This window comes from Thamnophis sirtalis, unplaced genomic scaffold (assembly GCF_051295495.1).
Source record: "Thamnophis sirtalis isolate CommonGarterSnake01/CBP01778 unplaced genomic scaffold, rThaSir2_p1.2 scaffold_14, whole genome shotgun sequence".
Lineage (NCBI taxonomy): Eukaryota > Metazoa > Chordata > Lepidosauria > Squamata > Natricidae > Thamnophis > Thamnophis sirtalis.
Window position 1 is genome coordinate 13,119,502 of NW_028261394.1, and position 23,485 is coordinate 13,142,986.

General features: G+C 42.3%; 1 protein-coding gene across 2 annotated transcripts in view; it reads left to right on the plus strand.

The window, feature by feature from the left end:
* The first annotated feature begins 1,927 nt into the window (after positions 1 to 1,927).
* Positions 1,928 to 23,485, plus strand: part of IFT38 (intraflagellar transport 38) — a 58,323-nt gene continuing 36,765 nt past the window's right edge. For both annotated transcript variants that reach the window (XM_087728687.1, XM_087728688.1), the window contains exons 1-5: positions 1,928 to 2,064; positions 6,455 to 6,566; positions 9,222 to 9,306; positions 13,759 to 13,938; positions 17,245 to 17,340. In XM_087728687.1, the coding sequence (XP_087584813.1) occupies positions 2,043 to 2,064; positions 6,455 to 6,566; positions 9,222 to 9,306; positions 13,759 to 13,938; positions 17,245 to 17,340 (495 nt within the window). In that variant the 5' untranslated portion in view covers positions 1,928 to 2,042. The remainder of the gene's footprint in view (positions 2,065 to 6,454; positions 6,567 to 9,221; positions 9,307 to 13,758; positions 13,939 to 17,244; positions 17,341 to 23,485) is intronic.

Here is a 23,485-nt window from a genome sequence, read left to right on the forward strand (position 1 = left end):
TTTATTCCACTTTATTGTTCTCCTTCAATAACAATTTGTATGAATGTCCTACATAAGCTGGGTTTTGTAAAAGCATTTCAAATGCTTATACAAAACATTTTTCAAAGCAATTTTCTCTGACTTACAGCTTGCAGTATAATTCAGAGACAATTGCTATAAAATGTTTTTTATTAAATGGTATATACCTCTCACCATCATTACTAGAATAGACGAATCATACAACAATAAGTGTTGGAAAATTTTGACCGTAATATATTGTATGAACTATAAGCCACCCGGAGTCATTGACTCATATGGGTGGCCATAGATATTGAACAAATGAATAAATGAGAAATGTTAAGACTGGTTCTAACATTGGGCAGAATCCAGATGTTGACTCTAGGAGATGACTCCAGGCACTGGGAACCTTCTGGAGGAACTAGAAAATGGATGTCTATGGAGATTCTCTGACATCCAGGTCATGGTTGTCCCCAAAGTATTTTTTTTTTACAGGCAACTGGACTTTCTGGTTGTTTTTTTCTTTGAAGATGTTTTGCTTCTCATCTGAAGAAGCTTCTTGGATGAAAATGTCTTCAGAGACAAACCAGAAAGTCCAGTTGTCTCTTGGGAAAAAAAACTTTAGAAAATGGATGGCCAGTAGTGAAATTGGCGCTGTCCACTTGCCAGTGCTGAAATGAAAGGAGGGACATTTTCTGGGCTCAGTAACTAACCAGGGTTGGGTCTATTGATCTATTCATTTGATTTATAAAGGAAGAGCAACTCTGGGGGAATGACTGCCTTTAAAATCACAATATGAACAACCTCAATCTATGTGTGAGCAACCCAACTAATCTCAATATTATCTTAATATTCCTATTCTATTCTACTCTATTCTTTCCTGTCCTGTTCTATTCTGTTCTCCTCTGCTCTATTCTACTCTACTATTTTCATATTCTCTGTTTCCCTATTCTATTCTATTCTATTCTATATTCTATTTCCATATTCTACTCTACTCTATTCCTATTCCATTTCCATATTCTATTCTACTCCTCTATTCTTATTCTATATTCTGTTTCCATATTCTATTCTATTCTACTCTATTCCTATATTTGATTTCCATATTCTATTCTACTCTATTCCTGATTATCCTATTCTGTTCTATTCTATTATTTTCTTTCCTGTTCTGTTCTATTCTATTCTGTTCTCCTCTGCTCTGCTCTATTCTATTCTACTCTACTCCATTCCTATTCTGTTTCCATATTCTATTCTATTCTATTCTATTTTATTCCTGTTCTTTTCTGTTCTGTTCTCCTCTACTCTATTCTATTCTACTCTACTATTTTCCTGTTCTCTGTTTCCATATTCTATTCTATTTCCATATTCTATTCTATTCAATTCTACTCTTCTCTATTCTTATTCTATATTGTTTCCATATTCTATTCTATTTTATTCTACTCTATTCCTATTCTACATTCTATTTCCATATTCTATTCTATTCTATTCTATTCTATTCCTATTCTATATTCTGTTTCCATATTCCATTCCATTCCATTCTATTCCTATTCCATATTCTATTCTATTCTATTCTATTCTATTCTATTCTATTCTATTCTACTCTATTCTCAAGTCAACCAAATGGACTTCAACAAATCACGTACCCAGTGACACGCTCAGGTCAAGCTGGGGCAGGATCAGAGCCACCTTAATCTCAGGAATAATGCTGTTTCAGATGACTGTCTTCATATTCCAAGTTCTTTTCTATTTTGCTTTGTTTTGTTTTATTGCCTCTGCTTTCGGCGCGTCTTTAAAAACACTCCCATTAAACGCCTGGGCAGCGTAGATCCCACTCCAGCAAGCGCCCCCTTCTTCCTCGATTCCCATTTGCTTCCCCGCCCGCAGGGCGTTCGACGCCGCGGCTCCGCCTTCCGCATCGCTTGAGCCCCGCCGCTCGCCGTCGCCCCCGTTGCTATGGCTACGTAAGCAGCGCGGCCTACTCTGCCGCGAAGCCTGGTTGAAGTTTACTCGACGAACCGAATCGGCCGACGGACTTGCAGCACGTCATTATGTCTTTCCGCGATCTCCGGAGTGAGTCGAACGGGGGGATGGGGGTGGGACGCTCCGATGTAGAATCCCAAGCGAGCCCCCTCTAATTTATTCCGTTATTTAATCACCCGAGCGGGGCGCTATGATTCCCACACCCACCCCATTACCAAAGACCTGAGGGCAGCGTATGTGACTGCCCCTCCCTCCGTTTTGATCCACACAACAACCCTGGCAGGTGGGAGTCCCAGGAGGGCAAGCTACCATAACCGGCCTGCAAGAATCATCCCGACCACAGATGGCAGCAAAGAAGCGCGAGGCAAATCCGCTTCACTGCTGCCATCTATGGGTCACCTGCAGGCATCCAGAATAACGAAAGGTGTTTTTCCCCTTGAAGCTTAAAGATAATGCCGAGTCCCATAGTCCCCAGCCAGCATGGTTGTCTGTGTGTGTGTGTGAGAGAGAGAGGGGGGGGGCAGAGAGATAGAAAGAGACAGAGAGGGGGGGGAGAGAAAGAGACAGACAGACAGACAGAGAAAGAGACAGAGAGAAAGAGAGAGGGAGAGGCAGACAGAGAGAGAGAGTATGGTCTCTAAAAGTATCCATAATAATGTGTAGAGTAGAGTAGAGTAAATAGAATAGAATAAAATTCTTAATTGGCCAAATGTGATTGGACACACAATAAAGATTGGTTATAGTGGCTTGCATCTGGACAAACAGAAATTCAGCAGATACATGGATGGGGTGGGATTTAATGCTAAGCTTAATATCGATCATTGCAACAACATAATTTTCTTCTGTGAAAGGACATCTCCTTGGGCCTGTCCATCAAAAAAAAAAAAAAAGCTGATTTGGTGGCTGGGTTTTTATAGCAGCAGTTAGACTTATATACCGCTTCATAGGGCTTTCAGCCCTCTCTAAGCGGTTTACAGAGTCAGCATATTGCCCCCAACAACAATCCGGGTCCTCACTTTACCCACCTCGGAAGGATGGAAGGCTGAGTCAACCCTGAGCCGGTGAGATTTGAACAGCCGAACTGCTGAACTGCAGTCAGCTGAAGTAGCCTGCAGTGATGCATTTAACCACTGCGCCACCTCGGCTCTTCTCTTTAACACATCATGTCAGATCTTGGTGTTTTGAATAAAATGACAAACCAGAACATGAATTCACTAACTGTGGTAAACTGTGGTTTATACCAATCATCAAAGCTGGAAACGAACAAGGCAGTAAAGGCAAAAAGGAAACAAACCACATTATGGATTAGTGTAGTGCGTGAACTCTGGGAAGACAGAACGGGAGGTAATGAACCTATAAAGGGATTTTCCCCCAAGGAAAGAGCAAAAGACACTTGATGAGGGCAGCAGCAGAGGCTTCACAGCATAAATCAGTCTTCATGCTATGCTTTGAAGCGGCATGCCAACAAATGGAAACGAAGTGAAGATAGCAGCAGGCTGGCGGCTGAATTCTGTATAATGAAAATAGAGTTTGTTAGAAAAGGTGACTCAGAATTAGTCATAAGCTTCAGCTTGAGTACCAGGAGTATGAAAAATAATACAGTGTGATGTGCTGTGGGCAGTTTTTGCCCATTTATGAAAAGCAGAATTATGTCAGCCTTTCGTTATGTTGTCTTAAGATGTGGATCATAAAATGTGGGCTGTGAAAGTATCTACAGACCCCTCACATCCTGGACATGAATTGTTTCAACTTCTACCCTCAAAACGATAAGGCACTGCACACCAGAACAACTAGACACAATGAGTTTTTCCCTTGAATGCCATCACTCTGCTAAACAACTAATCCCCACAACACTGTCAATAATTTACTGTATTATTGTATTACTGTATTACTATTATTCTCTTCCTTCCTAGTATCTAACTCTACCCACTTATGACTATAACCATGTTGCTTGTATCTATCAATTTATATTGTTTTTATTTGTTTCCTAGTACGATTTGATATTTGTTTCCTAGTACGATTTGATATCTTAGTAATCTTGACTATCACTAAGTGTTGCATCTTTCATTCTTGATGAATGTATCTTATTTTTCTTATGTACACTGTTAGCATAAGACAAATTCCTTGTGTGTCCAATGGTTCCACCACAAATCCGCAAAGCCCTTATCCGCGGAGACATAAGCGCGAAGACTAATTCGCGCTGTTCGAAGTGCTATGGAAAAACGCGACCCTACCGCGATGACATAATCGCGGAGGGCAAATCCGCGCATTCCCAAGCACTCAGCATCCTAAACCTAACCCTAAACCTAACCCTAAACCTAACCCTAACCCTAACCCTAAACCTAAACCTAACCCTAAAACAAACCCCTAAACCTAATCCTAACCCTTACCTTAATTTAAATCCGCTTTCTGTCGCCGCGCTGTTTTAAAGCGCCCTTCTGTCGCCGCGCTTTGTCGCGGCGGTGATGACACACGGTGATGACGTTGCGGCTTTAGCGACGTGATTTTATCACCGCTATTTTGACAAGCGCGGTTTTGTCGTGCCACGGTGTCCAATCACATACTAAAATATAAAACAAATAACATACAAGTAACCTCCTGGCGTTATCTCTGCCAAACACACTAAAATATAAAACAAACAACATACAAGTAACATTGTCTTCATACATTACTAATTATATATTCTTATTTTACCTAATATATTCATTTATATTCCCATATATTACAACACATTCTGTGTTCACAGATCCTAGTTATTTCTTGTTCCAACTCCCACCTCTTGTTTCCAACCACTGGTAAAACCTATTCCATATATCATAATATTCTGACTCTCCTTTGTTTTTTAATTCTAGTGCCAATTTATCCATTTCTGCGCAAACAAATATTTTCTTTATTATCTCCCTTTCCAAAGGTATATTTTGATTTTTCCATTGTTGAGTGTATACCATTCTCACTGCCATTACGATGTGTAGTATTAAATATACTGATCCTTTACTATAGTCTTCTGTTATGATTTCTAGTAAAAATAGTTCTGGTTTAAATTCTAATCTTTGTCCAATAATCAATAACTATAACCAGTCTTGAATAGACAAAGCCAATAACTTTACTGTCTACCGCCTACATTACAGAAGGGTGGTCGCTTGGATGGTTAGGACACTGGTTTGGAAGTTAGGAAACCCACGTTCGAGACCCAAGTGATGCTGACCGAATGAGCTCCCATCATTTGTTCCAGCTCCTTGAGGGGGATATGGAAGGAGTCACCCCGGGTGTCCCCCGGGCAATGGTGATGTTACTGACTAAGCCTTTCAACCCATAAACACTTAAAATGGTGTCCCCAACATGAAAAGCATGGTATTTATATTACAAAAATCTTTCAGAGTGCTTGTCTTCCCCTGGGAGATAAGACTTCATGGATCTTGGGGGAGGTCAAATTTATGTCGCTTGCAGCTATGCATTGATTCCAAGCTAGGCCCTCGTTTGATTCCTTCTTCCAAGCTACTGTGTTTCCCCGAAAATAAGCGGGTCTTATTTTCTTTTGACCCTCGAAATAAGCACTTGGCCTTACTTTCGGGGAGGTCTTATTATTTTTGAGGTGCAGGTGCAGTAGTGGGTTTCCATTTTTTTACTATCGGTTTGCTTGTGCGCGCGTGCAGCACTTCTGCGCGTGTGCAGAAGCATCCAAGTGGGCAGGCGGAGCCTCCCACTGCCGCACTACCATTTTGCCCAATCTGGCTGGAACGGGCAGAAATCCACCTCTGTGCAGGAGGTGGCGAGCGTGGTCACCCCATGGCTGCTGCCATATTTGGGGGAAGGGCTTATTTTTGGGGGAGGGCTTATTTTAGCACATGCACTCCAAAGTCTTAATTGGGCTTATTATCCGGGGAGGTCTTATTTTCAGGGAAACAGGGTAGTTGGCAGTTTCCAAGCATATGTGTGAATTTATTTATAGGTTTGTAGTCCATCTTTTTGTGTACATGTTCGTCCAGTGACCATTTGAAGATGCAACAGCACTGAAAAAAGTGACCTAGGGCTGTTTTGCACAGTTGTGACTGTTGCAGCATCTCCCCAGTTTCATAATCAAAATTTGGACGCTTGGTAATTGGCTCTTATTTATGACAATTGCAGCATCCTGGGGTCATCAAATAATCACTATTTGCAACCTTCTGACAAGCAAAATCATGGGGAAGCCAGATTCTCTTAACAACCGTGTTATTAACTTACAAACTGAAGTGATTCACTTAACAACTCTGGCAAGAAAGGATGTAAAATGGAGTGAAACTCACTTAACAACCATCTTGTTTTGCAATGGAATTTTTGGCCTCCATTGTGGTCGTAAGTCAAGGACTATCTGTACACTTCCTGAATATCTCTTAGTAGCAGAATATCAAGTGCAATTTTCCTATTCCAGCATAGAAGAAAGTTAAGATGTAATGTACTTGAATTTATTAAACGTTTTCTATTTATTTATTTTTTGCCAAAGATTTTACTGAGATGATGAGGGCACTGGGCTATCCACGGCTTATCTCAATGGAAAATTTTCGGACTCCAAATTTCATGCTGGTTTCAGAAATACTCCTTTGGCTGGTGAAAAGGTTGGTACTTAGTTTTAATTTGAAAATAAATATCAGCAACTGCACTCACAGTTCTGGTGAAATGCTTGGAGCTTTCTGAAAGAGCTTAAAATGGAAATGGAAGTATTCTGGAAGGTTTCCAGTTGGGGAGAAAAAAGGTTGCAACCAAAATATATTCAATGCTTTAAAAAATATTGATGCTTGATTGTCAGTTTAAACCATCTGTTATTTCTCTGTGGTAGTTCAAACATATTTTTGAGATTAAAATATCGTTCAATTTGTTTTGCATTTGAAATTAAACATCAGAGGAATTTTCCTCTAATAGATTAAAAAGACTTCGGTAAGATATATTGGGGGGAAAAAATCAGGGATCCTCAAACTACGGCCCTTGGGCCGGATACATGCAATGAATGCTTGTATTGCTGCAGAGTCTCCCCCTTTGGGGTCTTTTTGTGTGGGTCAGAGGGGGGCAGATATTTCGACTTGATGTCTGCTTCGGCATCCTGGTATGGGGCTTTGGGCGAAGGCTGGAGGGAAGCACTGCTGGTGGCGAAGAGCCGGAGGGCCTCATTCCAGTGGGACTGCATCATGGCCTGGAGCTGGCTGACCATTTCAGCCCACTGAGCCTCCAGGCGCCGGTACCTGGCCTTGCACTCCCGCAGGTCTTCCCTCTGCTTGGAAAGCCTCTGCTCGTAGTCCTCATTGAAGTGCTTCTGCTGAGCCTTCTTCTCGGTCAGATACAATTTGAACTGAGCTGTTTTGCCAATTCTTTCTCATAGTGGTTGCTTAGTTCCAACAACTGATTCCTATTGGGGCCCTAAGGAGCCCGGGTGGGCAGGCGAGGAGTGGCTGAGAAGGGAGGGGCGAGTAGAGGCTGGCGAGGCACCGCTCGATGTGAGTGACATTGAGTTGGCTACACCCACCCACTCACATGACCACCTAGCCATGCCCACCCACCTGGTCATTACTCACCACTAATATGTGGTCCGCGGGATTTAAAATCTATTAATTTAGTGGTCCCTGAGGTCCGAAAGGTTGGGGACCCCTGCTCCAAACCGCTTAAAGAGGGCTGTAAAGCACTGTGAAGTGGCATGTACGTCCAAGGGTTATTGCTATCACACCACTCAAAATCCAGTTGTGATCCTCAGCCCATAAAAAGTTGTATACTTCTGCCTTGAAGATTAAGCAAAAGAGTTTACTATGATTCAGCTTGGGAATTGTTCCAGTAAGAACTCAAAAATATGTCAAAAGAATTAGCTTTCTTTTAGAAAGACCTGTATTTTTTTTTTTGAAGAGCCAAGATAGTTTTGTGCTTTATTCAGTTCTGAGTTTAAAATAGTCTTCAGGTGACTGTTTCCTCCTGCCCCTCTGCGGTGATATTAAAGGTTATCATGAAAGTCTAAACTAAATATTAATAATAACATTAAACAATGAGTAATTAGATAATGAAAGAATATATTTCAACATAAGCATGTGTATTAAAAGTAGAATTACATGAATTGGATGAATGGAAGGAATATGAATAGATCTACACGCGGTGGCTCAGTGGCTAAGATGCTGAGCTTGTCAATCAGAAAGGTCGGCAGTTTGGCGGTTCAAATCCCTAGCACCACGTAACGTAGTGAGCTCCTGTTACTTGTTGCAGCTTCTGCCAACCTAGCAGTTCGAAAGCATGTAAAAATGCAAGTAGAAAAATAGGAACCATCTTTGGTGGGAAGGTAACAGCATTCCGTGCGCCTTCGGTGTTTAGTCATGCCGGCCACATGACCACAGAGACCTCTTCAGACAGCACTGGCTCTTTGGCTTTGAAACGGAGATAAGCACCTTCCCCTAGAGTTGGGAATTACTAGCACATATGTGCGAAGGGAACCTTTACATTTACTTATATGTTCAAATGATACTGTGATTTATATTAGAATTGTATATTGAAACACTGAACAATGAAAGAATGAAGGATGAAACTATACAGATGTGAAGAGTTAAATAAGGGAAATATGAATAATAAAGCAGGTGAAAGATGGAAGACAGAAATGAAACATCTTTGAATACAATGGTGACATGAATAAAAGTTAGAATAGAAATAGAAACAAGAGGGGAACAACAATATATATATGTATTCTAATATAACAAGATATTTATAATAATAAGAGGGAGGTTCAGAGATTGAATGGTGGTAGTATTAGATATGTTTAAACAATATGAAATGAAAATGAAATGTAATAACTATGAGTAATAATATTATGTTTATGAGTACTAGAATGTATGATACCCCAACAATCTGGATCCTCATTTTACCCACCTCTGAAGGATGGAAGGCTGAGTCCACCTTCAGTCAATCAGAATCGAACTGGAGTGAGCAGTGAGTTAGGATGCAATACTGCATTCTAATTACTGGGCCATCTTATATAGCATACAAAGAAAATACAAAAGTAAATCGTAGGGAAGGGAAAAGAGAAGGGGAGAGTGGGGGGAAGCAAGGGGAAAACAGAAAAAAAAAAAAAGAAATTGACTTCCGATGCAGCAAATTCACTTTTGTGCAGCAGAATATGGCATTAACATCCAACCTCAACTTTTTACTTTTACATAATGTTATAAACTAGCCATTCCTGTAACAACAAATCTATCAAATTGGTAAAACCCAAAACGCTTAGTTCTGTGTCTTATTTCCTTTTGCAGATATGAGCCTCAGACTGATATCCCTTCCGATGTTGAAACAGAGCAGGACCGAGTTTTTTTCATTAAGGCTGTTGCTCAGTTTATGGTGAGTTTTATTTATTTAATGTCCCTGAAGGGTCAAATACAGAATGTGAAATTTAATACCAGGGTACTCTCCAGTTAATTTTTGAATGAAAACACTTCAGATACACACGCACACAAACACACCCACACACATACACGGGAGGAGGGAGGAGAGGGAGGGAATTAAAATAGCCCTGTGGTTTGAAAATTGGATCTCAGTTCTCTGGCTGAAACGGAAGCTGATGATAAGCCCTGGGACTAATAATGCTGAAGAGTCTCTTAGTATAAGATGAGTTACATGGGAAGAGATGCAACGGATGTGTTGAATCTCTGATGACTGTCTGCTTGGGGTAGAGATTACATTCATCATCGCTCAGATAGGTAGGCTGGTAAATAGTACTGGGGAGAAGGAACATTTTCACCTCCTTCCCTATTGGCTTTTCCCAGGGATGTACATTCCTTGTTTAATTTCCAAAATATATTAGAAGTTTTAGTAATATATATAAAACCAACCTGAAGATGACAAATGAGACTTCATCGAAACATCGCCAAGACACTTCCAATTTTACGCGGGAGAAAACCCGAATAACCAAAGACCTACATACAAACACCCACGAAAACCTCAGAAAACACACACACACACATACACACACACACACACACACACACATACACACACACACACAGACATATATATGCCTTCAGAGTCAGACATCAGCGAGGCAGATGAACAGCTGGAGCGTGCCCCCAGTGTGCACATGCACAGAGTTGCCAGACAAAGGGAACAGCTAAAGAACAGGGGTTGGTGGACGATGAATGGCCCCTCCCAGAGGAAATAAAAGAGGAGCGAGAGGGGATTGGAGTTTGCAGGAGACAATTAGTTCGCTTATATATACTAGCTGATAAGCCAGCGTTGTCCGGGTTATTTATTTATAGGGGGGAAATGTCCAGACCAAACATAATTTGTAATGTTGGATTTTCCCCCTTACCAGAGGGAGCCCCCTTGTGGAGTACTATGGAGCCATTACCATGGCAACTCACTGCCCTGTATAGTAGAAGCCATTTTACGGTAGCACAGTTGAAGCCATTTGAAGGCACAACAGGTTGTATCGTAACAGAACACACACTCCGAAGGGTGTTAGGGGTGTCCTACTCCCACAGTATTTGTTTCCAGAGAACAAGTCATCTGTGTACCAGGTTTGGTTGAAATTGCTCGAGCCGTTCCAGAGTTATGCTGGAACATACATGTAGCTGTAGCTATAGCTATAGCTATAGCTATAGATATAGAAGAAAGAGACATTACGATCTCCGGAACTTTTAAAATATATTGCTCACTGAGCTTTTGTTAGCCACTGCTAACATCATCAGAGTGTAAAAGCCACTAAAGCGATACCTGCCTTTATACAATGTTAATCAATTTGACCATTGCGCGTGTGATAGGCCCATCCACCCGCTTCCCACCTGTAATTAGCTTTGTTGTTTTTACATCAGGCATGTGAATTGATGCTCCTATTCCTTCTTCCCTTATCAAACACAGCTTGGGCTCCTCGTCCCCATACATATAGACATAGATATAGATACACACACACCGGGGGGGGGGGGGGAGATGTTTGATTGGATTGACCTATGCCTTATAAACCAGGGAGTAAAACCCAAATAGAATAATCACACTTCAATGGATCTGGGTTGCATTGTGGATCTTGTAAGAGCTTTTGAAACAGCATAATCCTTTTCAAACAAGTGATCCCATTAACAACAAGAGTGCTGCAGGAAGCCACATGGTATGGGCAAAATTGATGTGCCAATTAACTGAAGATCTGATCAGCTGTAAATTTCACCCTTAGTGAACTAGAGCACTAAAGTTCCTCTGCAGAATTTCTGTTCTGGTTAATTAGGAACTGGCTGGTCCAGACGGCGTTTGCTAAGTTGGGATGAATCATTGCTCAAGCATGCTTTTTCTTGCCTGTGTTACTCTATTACAATTATAGGATCCTCGCTGAAATCTACTTCCGTTTTGGGATAAAACATTTTTGATGTATTGTTAGGGTATAGGACTGGAATCAGAGAAGCTGGATTTAGCCACAGAGATTATGGAAATTATGATTTCCAAAGCTGCTATAATATGATAGCTTAACTATAGGCCATATTAAAGCACAGGGTTCAAACACATATCACCAATAAAATCTTATACAAACAATTTAAGATAAGAGTATGGTAAAATAAAAATAGTTATAGGATAAGATACAATAGAATTTAATACACAAATATATAAAATAGCATTCCAAATATCATCCAAAATTAAATCAGAGTCCAAGGCAAAGCATTGCTCTAAGTTCCAATTTATTAAGAGAGACATGTTGGTACAAACTGTGGAATACCCGAATCTGAAAACTTCCTGGGGTTTCAATCCAGTTGAAAGTTCATGATCTTGCCCCCACACCCACAAGTCCATCTCATGGTCCTATCTTCCATTGCCACGCTGGCATCTCCACCCATCCACTTCCGGAGAGGTGCAGAGGTGCGGAGACAAAGAATGACCTTCAGCTTCTAGAAAGAAATGTTTTATTTTGACAACAACACATATACATTATATTCCTTACTATACCCCCTCCCAATTACCCCACTAATGAAACAACATAGTAAAATAACAGAGAGTGTGGCAGGCCAAAGATCCTAAAAGGAATATGACAAAATATGACTGCAGGCCTGACAATAGGATAAAAGGACATAAAATTATATTTCAGTGTCACACTTACAATCTATCCCAATCAGTCTCACGTATGGCGATCTCAACCAAGCCATTTTGCTTCCATCAAATGTTATTTTCAGGTTCCGACTGTACATAAAGTAAATTGTTTTGATGTGGGGCTCCCAATAGGTCCTTTGTTTGATATATGGACCAAGGCACCTGCCTCTCACCCTCTTATACAAGGCACAATCCAATAGGATGTGAGCCTGGCCTTCTACCTCTGCCGCTTTGCAAATGCAGAGATGCTCATTGGAGGGTATAGAATGGAATCTCCCATATCTGACCATTGTGTCCAGCGGTTCGAATCTCACTTGCACAAATATCTTCCTAAGATATTTTGGCCGTTGTAACTTCAGACAGCAGTCTACTTGAAAAGTGTGTTTGTACTTGCTCAGCCCCGTGATGGCAAACCTATGGCACACGTGCGAGGGGTGTCATGCAGAGCCTTCTCTGTGGGCAAGCCTGCCGTCACCAGCTGCTCATCTGGATAGCTATATCATTTTGTGCTTCTATATCCTTAATTCTTTGGGCAGCTCTTTTTTTGAATTGTTCCCCTGTTATGCAAGAGACAGGAAGGCCACAGCTTCTGTATGATTTCACTTCAACCTATCTCACAGGTTAGTTCATGCAGGAATAACATTGGAGAAAAGGTTGCCATGGATACTACCTCAACTTATCTGGAGAAAAGAAATAAATACATCAAGTGAAAATTGGCTCTTGCAAAACAATATTTGAAAGCAGCCTATAGATCCCAGTAATTGTAGCGCTTAGTCAGAAGGCACGTTGGGCGTAGAAAAATAGAGTTGGAGGGGGCATCTTCTTGTACAACCCCGTGCCCAGGGAGGAGAGCTGTCAGAGTTTGTTGCAAAAATCAAATCCAGAAAGCATACACAGATAACTGATGCAGCAGGATTCATTAACTCCTTTATATACATAATACTACATGAATAAATGTACAATACCAAAAGCAGATTCTTCCAACGTGGTAGAGAGAAGAGACTGGTTTCCAGTTTCAATTCAGAGAGCAGACAAGTCCAGACTAGTTTCATTTCAGAGTTCAGAGTTTAATACAGTTAAGCCACGCCCAGACTTCTACTTAAGTTTGTTTCCAAATAAGCCTCATTGACTGACCTCGTTACCATGTCTCTGCCAGTTCATGAATATTCTGACAAGACCCTATACCAGGGGTGTCAAACTCGATTTCATTGAGGACTGTATCAGGTTTATGTTTGACTTTGGGGGGCTGGGGTGGGCGTGGCCAGGGTGGGCGTGGCCAGCTTGATGTCACTTGTGTCAAGGGTGCCTATGGTGACCCAAGCGCTCTGTCAGTGAAAATGGGCTCCTGAGTTCCATTTTCGGCTGCGACAGCCTCCTGCAACCCTCTACCAGCAAAAACAGAACTCGGGATGCAGCCCTCCTGAGCTCAGTTTTCACTGGCAGAGGCACTGTGGGCCAGTCCTTCGCTGTTTCCAGGATGGCCTTGCGGGTCAGATCTAAGCATCCCATGGGTCACATCTGCCCCCAGGCCTTGAGTTTGACATCCCTGCCCTATACCATTCCAGACAAATGACCATCTTCCAGTGATTGAGTACCTGCAATGATATATTTTAATTTCCTGAGTCAGAAATCATTTGGGAAATAAATAGCTATGAACTGCTTCATCCTGAGATATAAACATATGCGGAGAGAGAGAGAGAGATGAGCATTCATTCCTTCATCCAACAGGCCACCAAAGCTCACATAAAACTCAACACCAAGAAGCTTTACCAAGCCGATGGCTATGCTGTGAAGGAGCTGCTGAAGATCACCACAGTGCTTTACAACGCCATGAAGAGCAAAGGGATGGAAACCACAGCTACGGGTGAAGAAGACGTTGGCAAATTCAAATTTGATCTGGGTTCCAGAGTAAGGGACTTTGAATTTCTTCTTTTATGCGCTGTCTCTCGCCTTTCCTCTTGAGGCTTAAAGCATCATTTAAGTGATACGTACTATATTTTTTGGAGTATAAGACGCACCTTTTCCCCCCCTAAAAGAGGGTGAAAATTTGGGTGCATCTTAAATACCAAATGTATTTGGCCTCTGCCTCCCAGCAATTTACCTCCTTGCATCAAACGGGGAAAATGGGGCTTGCAGAGGCTGCAATAGGCTATGGCAAACCCTGCAGCCTGAAACAGGTGATGATCGGGAGGCCCCTGCTGAAATTGAAAGTGAAACTTGCTGTTTGCTCCAGGAGGCAAATTGCTGGGAGGCAGAGGGAAATTTTTTTTTCTTGTGCTAATCAGGCTGTTTGCTGCAAGGAGGTAAGTCAGTAACTATAAATGCCTATAGAATGTTCAAATTATTAGACTTATTTTTTAAAGACTGCTTTATTGTTGTTCTAGACAACTTAACAAAATGAAGTAGCTTTTTAAAATAAATGCTTAATCTGAAGAGGCCCAGTGCTTTTAAATAGCAGAGAATAATGTATACTTCCAGAAAGCCCCATCAATTTTAACAGCATCTGTACAAGAATAGTCTGAAATGTAACACCACAAACAGTGTATATCTTCTGTACTGTTTGCTGTTTGTTGCAAGAAGGCAAATTAGCAATAGCAATAGCAATAGCAGTAGACTTATATACCGCTTCATAGGCCTTTCAGGCCTCTCTAAGCGGTTTACAGAGAGTCAGCATATTGCCCCCAACAATCTGGGTCCTCATTTTACCCACCTCGGAAGGATGGAAGGCTGAGTCAACCCTGAGCCGGTGAGATTTGAACCGCTGACCTGCTGATCTAGCAGTAGCCTGCAGTGCTGCATTTAACCACTGCGCCACCTTGCTGGGAGGCGGAGACAGATTTTTTCCCCCTTGTTTTCCTCCCCAAAAGCTAGGTGCGTCTTATACTTCGGCGTGTCTTTTACTCCAAAAAATATGATAAGTTCTTTTTAAAATGGATTGGGTCTTGCCCTATGTATAATCATTGAAGTACACATATCCTGCATCTCTACCCACCTAACCACAAGTTCACACAAACTTTGTTTAAAGAAGACACTGTTTTTGTTTTAAAAGGCTGATTTCCCCCCTCATTTGGAATAAAACAGCTCTGAATGCAATTGTGGAACTGCAAGGATGGGGGAAGATTCTGCTAGCAGAGCTACTGGCCAAATCCAGTAAACATACTGACCTGGGTTTATGCTTTGTTCTAAACATAGGTTATTGACTAAATCATGATTGCTTGAGTTTGGAATCAGGCTATATCATAAATAGTACTATATACCCACGATAAGCCAAATCTGAAAAAAAAAACCATTGTATTATATATCATGTTTCCCTTATTTGAAATAAGACCAGGTCTTACTATATTTTTCAAAGTATAAGACACACCTTTCCCCCCAAAAAAGAGGGTGAAAATCTGAGTGCGTCTTATACACTGAATACAGCATTTTTGGCCTACCAAAACCCCACCCCCTTTGCAAAAATGGATGTGCAGAGGGTTTGGAAGGCCTGTAGAGTGCTCCTGGGGGATGGGGAGGGCAAAAATGAGCAAAAAACAGGCTATTTTGCTTGTTTTTGCCCCTCCCCCAGCCCCCAGGATCACTCTACAAGCCTCCCAAAGCTCTGCATGCCCCCCCCTTTTTTTTTTTGCAAAAAAGAGGCGTGCAGAGTTCGGGAGTGCAAAAACTTTTTTTAAATGTACCTCTTGAAAATCATGGTGCATCTTATACTCCAGTGTGTCTTATAGTCCAAAAATACGATATATTATTTTTTGCTCCAAAAGAGGCCTTAGGGCTTATTTTCCAGTTAGGTCTTATTTTGGGGAAAATATGGTACTATGCATTTGCCTGACAAAATTAACTGGGGCTTATTTTTGGAGTAGGGCTTATATTACAAGCATCATGCTAGAGTTTATTTTCCAGTTGGGTCTTATTTTCGGAGAAACATGGTGGTTTGGTATGTTCAGCCTTCCTCCACCTGGTTGCCCTCCAGGTGGGGGGGACAACTCCTAGAATTCCTTAGTCTAGTGTGAATATTGCTGAGAATTCTGGGAGTGAGTTGGTTGGTTGGAAGTCTTCTTGGCTTGGAAAAACAGCAGGCATATCCAAAGATGTGTATATTAGGTAGATGTATGTTGACCTCTACAAGAAGAAAGTGACCTGGTTGGTGGAAACATCTGGGAAAGTTGTGAGAATTGGCCTGCAAGCATCCTTTCCTCACTGAGAAGGTCAATTGTGTTTTCTGTGAATGGTGTTATGTAGGGCAAATAGCATCTGGTGACCTTTGGTAAGAAAGGGATGGGGTCAAGGGTGGGATTCAGCTGGTTCAGGCAGGTTCGGGCAAATCGGATGTTAATTTTAATCTGGTTTGCCCAGTGGTGAAATCCTTTTTTTTTTTACTACCGGTTCTGTGGACATGGCTTGGTGGGCGTGGCAGGGGAAAGATACTGCAAAATCTCCATTCCCTCCCCACTTTGGGGCCAGCCAGAAGTGGTACTTGCCGGTTCTACGAACTACTCAAAATTTACGCACCGGTTCTCCAGAACCTGTCAGAACCTGCTGAATTTCACCCCTGGGTTCACTGAACCGGTAGTTACAAGGACCAGCTGACCCCACACACCCTCCCCTCCCCATCCAGGAGTCTCCACGCAGCCCATTTTGGATGCCAGGTAAGTGCATGACCCACACAGAGGCTCTGGGAGGGTGTAAAACGGGCCTACTGGAAGTACCAGAAGTCCAGAAACTGGCTCATTTCTGTCCTCCGGAGGCCAGGGGAGGCCGTTTTTGCCCTCCCAGAGGATCAAGGAAAGCCTCCAGAGTGTGGGGAGGGTGAAAACGCCCCCCCCCTCTACTTCCATGGTGCAAGAAACTTACCAGGCCACGCCCACCCAGCAACCGGGCAGAGAACCGGTCGATAAAAATTTTCAGTCCCACCCCTGATCCAGCCCAGGAGCACATTCCTGCTTGGAATTTTGTGCAGTTCAAAATTGAAAAGGTCAGTGAAAGTAACGTTAACGCCCAGCTTACTGCCTACTAACTCATGAACAAATAAATTATTCAGGTCCATTGAAGCCCACCTGCACAAATGATTGTGGTTATTAATCTACTTGGAGGAGAGGCGCTTGCAAAAAGACTGCCACCCTCAGTATACGGCTTTAGTTAGAAGCATTCCCTCTCCACTCCTCCCTATTAACCCCTTTTTGGAAAGGCAAACTCTGATTTCTCCCAATGTCCGTTTAGATCAGCGATTTGAAGACAGCCAGGCAGCTCGCTTCAGAAATCACTTCGAAAGGAGCGTCTCTGTACGACTTGTTGGGCAAAGAAGTGATGCTCAGGGTAAGTCCACAAAGAAACATTTGACTTTTTTTTATTTTTATTTTTTATTGAAAATTTTTAGAAAAAAAAACTTTTGCAAATGTTTACCTCCCCTCCCCTTGCCCTCCCCACTGAACCCCCCCCCCCACAACCTTCCCCCCCCCCGGACTTCCCAGAACAAATACAGGGTATAAATCTTTAACAAAGATGTTCTAAAATAAACTTAAAGTTAGTATCATTTTTCATTTGAGCTTTAACTCCTCTTTGTTAGGCTAACTTTAAACAGATTATATCATTCCTTGTTTCTTCAGTCATAAACTAACTCACAAAGAAACATTTGAACTGTCCCTTAAAAGTAAAGGTTCCACCCCACATGCATGCTAATCGTTCCCGACTGTAGGGGGCGGTGCTCTTCTTTGTTTCAAAGCTGAAGAGCCTGTGATTCAACACCGAAGATGCCCGGAACGCTGTTACCTTCCCATTAAAGTGGTCCCTATTTTTCTACTTGCATTTTTATATGTTTTCGAACTGCTAGGCTGGCAGAAGATGGGACAAGTAATGCAGGGGTGGGTTCCTGCCAGTTCTAACCTCTTCTGTAGAAGAGGTTCCACAAACCTACAGTGCCATTTAGAACTGGTTCCAGCTCCCTCCCCCCGCCCATCCACACATCATCAAGATGAAGAGCGAGAGGAGGAATTCTGGGAGTTGAAGTCCACGAGTCTTAAAGCTGTCAAGCTTGAACACCCCTGGTTTTTTTTTTCTAAAGGGTTAGGGATGCAAGGGTCTTGTAACTTGACAGCTTTAAGACTTGCACACTTCAATGCTAGAGTTTCTGAGCCAACATTTTGGTTGCTAAGCAAGAGCATTGTTAAGTGAATTTCACTACATTTTACAAGTTGGGCCATGCCCACCCAGTCACATGACCGCAAGCCGCTCCCACTCAGTCACATGGCCAGAAAGCCATTTCCACCCAGTCAAATGGCTGGCAAGCCACTCCCACAAAGCAGGCCACACCTACAGAAGAGGTTCTAAAGAAAAAATTGAAACCCATCACTGAAGTAATGGGAACTCACCCCGTTACGTGGCGCTAAGGATTCGAACTGCTGAACTGCCTCCCTTCTGATCGACAAGCTCAGCGTCTTAGCCACCGAGCCACCGTATCCCTTAATCTCTCCCTTAATTTGTCCCTTAAACTGCCCCTAAAGGAACTGTCCCTTACCTGCACCCAAAAACAGTTTTCTATTTTTAATATCTGCTTAGGCACACAATGCCCAAAACGTGGCTACTTTTCAGTAACAAATCGGGGAACATCAATTGTCCTTATGGTTGTCCCAAAGGTGCTTTTTCCAAAAGGCATTTTGGATTTTCTTGGTGTTTTCCTTTGAAAATGTTTCGCTTCTCATCCAAGAAGCTTCTTCAATTCTTCAGAAAGACTAGTGGTGACATGATAGCAGTGTTCCAATATTTAAGAAGCTGCCACAAAGAACAGGGGGGTGAACCAATTTTCAAAAGTACCAGAGGGCAGTACAAGAAGCCATGGATGGAAACCAATGAAAAAGAGAAGCAATCTAGAACAAAGGAAATTTTTCCTGACAGTTAGAACAATTAATCAGTGGAACAACATGCCTCCAGAAGTTGTAAATGCTCCAACACTGGAAGTTTTTAAGAAGATGTTGGATAACCATCTCTCTGAAATGGTATAGGGTTTCCTGCTTAAGCTGGGAGTTGGACTAGAAGACCTCCACTAGAAGACCTCCAATGTGGAAGAAGGGATGGCACATTCTACCATATTTGGTGGTCCTGTATTGAGGCCATGAAATACTGGAGAAGGATTCAAAACTGGCTAAAAGAGGTTACCGGGGCAAGTATGGAATGGAAACCTGAGACTTTTTTACTAAGCATAAAACCAGAAAACATGAGTAAATCTATATGGCATTTGAGCCTACATATAATTGTGGCCGCAAGAATAACCTATGTGCAATTTTGGAAATCTACCATACCATCGGAAGATGCCATAATTAAAAAGATTTATGAGCGTGCAGAAATGGACAGAATGATGGGTTGGCTGAGGGACAAAGAAGAAACGGAACATTATCTTAGCTGGAACCTATGGTATATGTGGGTGACAAAGAGAACAGCAGGGACTTAAAACTGGGAAAGTTAAATAGCAGTTGTTAACAATGGGAACTAAAAGTGAACGTGGGTATTGTAATAGATCACTGAATTTTGTAACAAGAAGATGCTGGTTAAGAGACTAAACAATGAGGAAGAAAAAAATGTTGGGCTGTGAATGACTGTCACGGGGGTGGGTGGGTGGGTGGGTGTTGTATGTTTAAAGCTGTATTTATATGTCTTATTTAAAAAAATGTATAACCAATAAATACTATTTTTTTTAAAAAAAAACCTCCAAGGTCCCTTCCAACTCTGTTATTCTGTTCAAGAAAAAGAACCAAGAAAATCCAGCTGCCTTTTGGAAAAAGCAGCTTTGGGACAACCATGAACTGGATGATTGAGACTCTCCATTGTTGTTGTTAGTTGCGAAGTTGTGTCTGACCCATTGCGACCCCATGGACAACATTCCTCTAGGCCTTTCCATCCTCTCCCATCCTCTGGAGTCCATTTAAACTCACGCCAACTGCTTCAGTGACTCCATCCAGCCATTCCATTCTCTGTCGTCCCCTTCTTCTTTTTGCCCTCCATCTTTCCCAGCATGAGGCTCTTCTCCATTGAGTCCTGCCTTCTCATTAGGTGGCCAAAGTCTTTGAGTTTCCTCTTCAGGATCTGTCCTTCTAAAGAGCAGCCAGGGTTGATCTCCTCCAGGACTAACCAGTTGGATGGCCTTGCAGTCCAAGGGACTCGCAGGAGTCTTCTCTAGCACCAGAGTTCAAAGGCCTCCATTCTTTGGCTCTCAGCCTTTATGGTCCAACTTTCACAGTCATCCATTGCAATTGAGAAAACCATAGCCTTGACTAGACGCACTTTTGTTGGCAGGGTGATGTCTCTCCATAAACTCTCCTTATTGTTCTGTGGCTTTCCACCTTTCTAGCTCTGTCCATTTTCAAACAACACGGCGTCCCTTCTGCCTCTCCTAAATTTCATCCTTCTCTCAGTCACATGCTGAAGAGTAGAGATGTAATGGCTGGGGAATTCTGGGGGTTGTAGTCCACACCTCTTAAAAGCTGTCAAGGCTGAGGAAACGCTACTCTGGCGGGAGAAGATCCACTTCTGTCTCAAGAAAACCAGAGTTCCTTCTGCCTCATTAGGGTCCACAGGACGTTTTGAAAGAAAAAAAGCCGACAGATCTGTTGTGTGAAAATCGCTGAGAAGGATTAAACAAGCTTTTTTAAAAAAATGTTCTCTTCCTAATGATCAGTGCCTTCCCCCACCCCTCCTTCTGCGTTCCAGGCAATTAATTAAAATGAAGATGTGGAGCTCCTACCAAGGCAGGGAATGTTCAAGCAGAGCTATTATTTCTCTCTGCTGAGCTTCTTTTACTGATCTAGTCTTCAGCAGCCTCAGGCATGGTTCTATGAAGAAAAAATCCATGGAATGCACCTTGGGGATAATCCTGTAAATATTAAAGACTTCCGACACATATACCCGTCTCATCATCCTTGTCAGGCAGTTCAAGAAGAGTTTTCCTACATTTTGCATTTCCTTGAGGAATAAATAACTTTCTTTCTCTTCTGGGGGAACAAAATTGATGTAGTTGGGGATAGTTCTCATTTTAGATGCAATCAACCTTGTCTTCCATCGGCGCTCCCAGATCATTAAAGTCTGGGGCTCTTATTTCTGTCTCCATTCGATGCCTTTGCATGTGAATTGATTTCCCGCAACAACAGACATTATGGAATAATAATGTAGTTAAATTGCCATTTTTCGTCTTGAGACAGCGCAAGGGTAGAATATTCAATGCCCTGATTTCAGATGTTTTGAAACCCACGGAGGACAGTTTGTTTCACACCAAGGTTTGATTGATTCTTATAAGACCTTAAAAGGTAAAGGTTCCCCTCGCACATAAGTGCTAGTTGTTCCTGACTCTAGGGGGCAGTGCTCATCTCTGTTTCAAAGCCGAAGAGCTAGCGCTATTCGAAGACATCTCCTTGGTCATGTGGCCAGCGAAGGCGCACGGAACGCTGTTACCTTCCCACCAAAGGTGGCACTTCTTTCCTCCTCCTTTATGTCCTATGGGAGGGGCCAATCAGCTCCAAACCTTACTCCCGAGTCATCCCTTCTGTTCTTGCCTTCTGGCAGCTCTGCGCATGCGGGCACTGGGAACAGGGAGAGCCTATTCCTCTGCCTCGCTGGGTAAAATGAGGACCCAGATTGTTGGGGGCAATAGGCTGTCTCTGTAAACCACTTAGAGAGGGCTGTAAAGCACTGTGAAGCAGCATGTAAGTCTAAGTGCTATTGCTCTTCCTTTTCTCCTTCCTTCCTTCCGTCCATCCGTCCTTCCACCATGCACAGTGATTAGAAAGCAGTATTGCAGGCTAATTCTGCCGACTGTCAGCAGTTCGATCCTGACCAGCTCAAGGTTGACTCAGCCTTCCACCCTTCTGAGGGCAGTAAAAGGGCTGTAAAATACCGTGAAGCCTAAGTGTTCTTGCTATTTACTATTATGACCGTTCAGTATTCCTTGGTTTTTAAAACGAACAGCCATTAAATTGGCCATTTAGGACATCAAACCTAAAACTGCTGCTGTACATAAGCATGAAATCTGGAAGAGCTTGAAAGAGGTGAATAAAATGTCAGATTCGGTTCTTAGGACGCACTGACAAGCCTTGAAATCCCATCAATCTTCCCTCCCAGGTCTTGTTTTCCACTCCGATGATCAATTTTATTTTTTCTCCTTCAAATTGGTCCCACGTTCCCCATATAGTTATCTTCAAACTTGGTGAGCTCCAGATGTGCTGGGAGTAGGAATTCCCTGTGGCCATGCTGGGTATCGATTCTGTTTCATTTGCTGTTAGCTTTCTTTCCTGAATGCGTAAAGGCCAATGGCATCTCTGCGGAATATTTTGAATTTATGTTAATTGCTTTAAAATGACTTTCTGCTTTCGCTCATCAGCATTAATTGCTACATTGATGCTCTCCTGGTTTCTAATGAGTGGATGTGGCAGAATAACGCAAACAGAAAGGAGCACTTAGCCTCCTTCAAAAAATACTGTTTTTCTAGGTTCTACATTTAGGCAAGAAAAACAAAATGCACAGGTACAGTATAGGTGGTACCTCCCTTATAGTAGTAAATGTGAATGGGATCTTGGAGTTCTAGTGGACAACCATTTAAATAGGAGCCAGCCGTGTGCTGCAGCTGCCCAAAAAGCCAACACAGTTCTAGGCTACATAAACAGAGGGATAGAATCATGATCCTGTGAAGGGTTAATACCACTTTATAAGGCCTTGGTAAGGCCACACTTGGAATCCTGAATCCAGTTTTGGTTGCCATGGTGTAAAAAAGATGTGGAGACTCTGGAAAGAGTGCAGAGAAGAGCAACCAAGATGTTTAGGGGATTAGAGGCTAAAACATATGAAGAACAGTTGCTGGAATTGGGTTTGTCTAGTCTGATGAAAAGAAGGATTAGGGGTGACGTGATAGCAGTCTTCCAATATCTCAGGGGTTGTCCCAAAGAAGAGGGAGTCAAGCTGTTCCCCAAAGCACCTGAAGGCAGGACAAGAAGCAATGAGTGGAAACTAATCAAGGAGAAAAGCAACTTAGAACTAAGGAGAAATTTCCTGACAGAACAATTAATCAGTGGAACAACTTGCCTCCATGAGTTGTGAATGCTCCAACGCTAGAAGTTTTTAAGAAGATGTTGGATAGCTATTTGTCTGAAGTGGTGTAGGGTTTCCTGTCTAGGCAGGGGGTTGGACTAGAAGACCTCCATGGTCCCTTTCAATTCTGCTATTCTATTCTATTTATTAATAGTAATAATCTCATTTTTGAGCATGGCTAATCCTTGATTTATAACCGTTCGTTTAATGAATATTTTTGCTCAACTCTCAAATTTCAGAAATGAATGCTACTGCCAGGGTAGAACTGAATAGGACTGCTATTCCCAACCATGGATCTGTCAGGAGTTTTAGTATAATTCTAATAACACTCCCCTAATTTGCTTGCAATGGGCATTTCCTGCAGATAAAAATGTTTTTTTCTTGCATCTGTGAT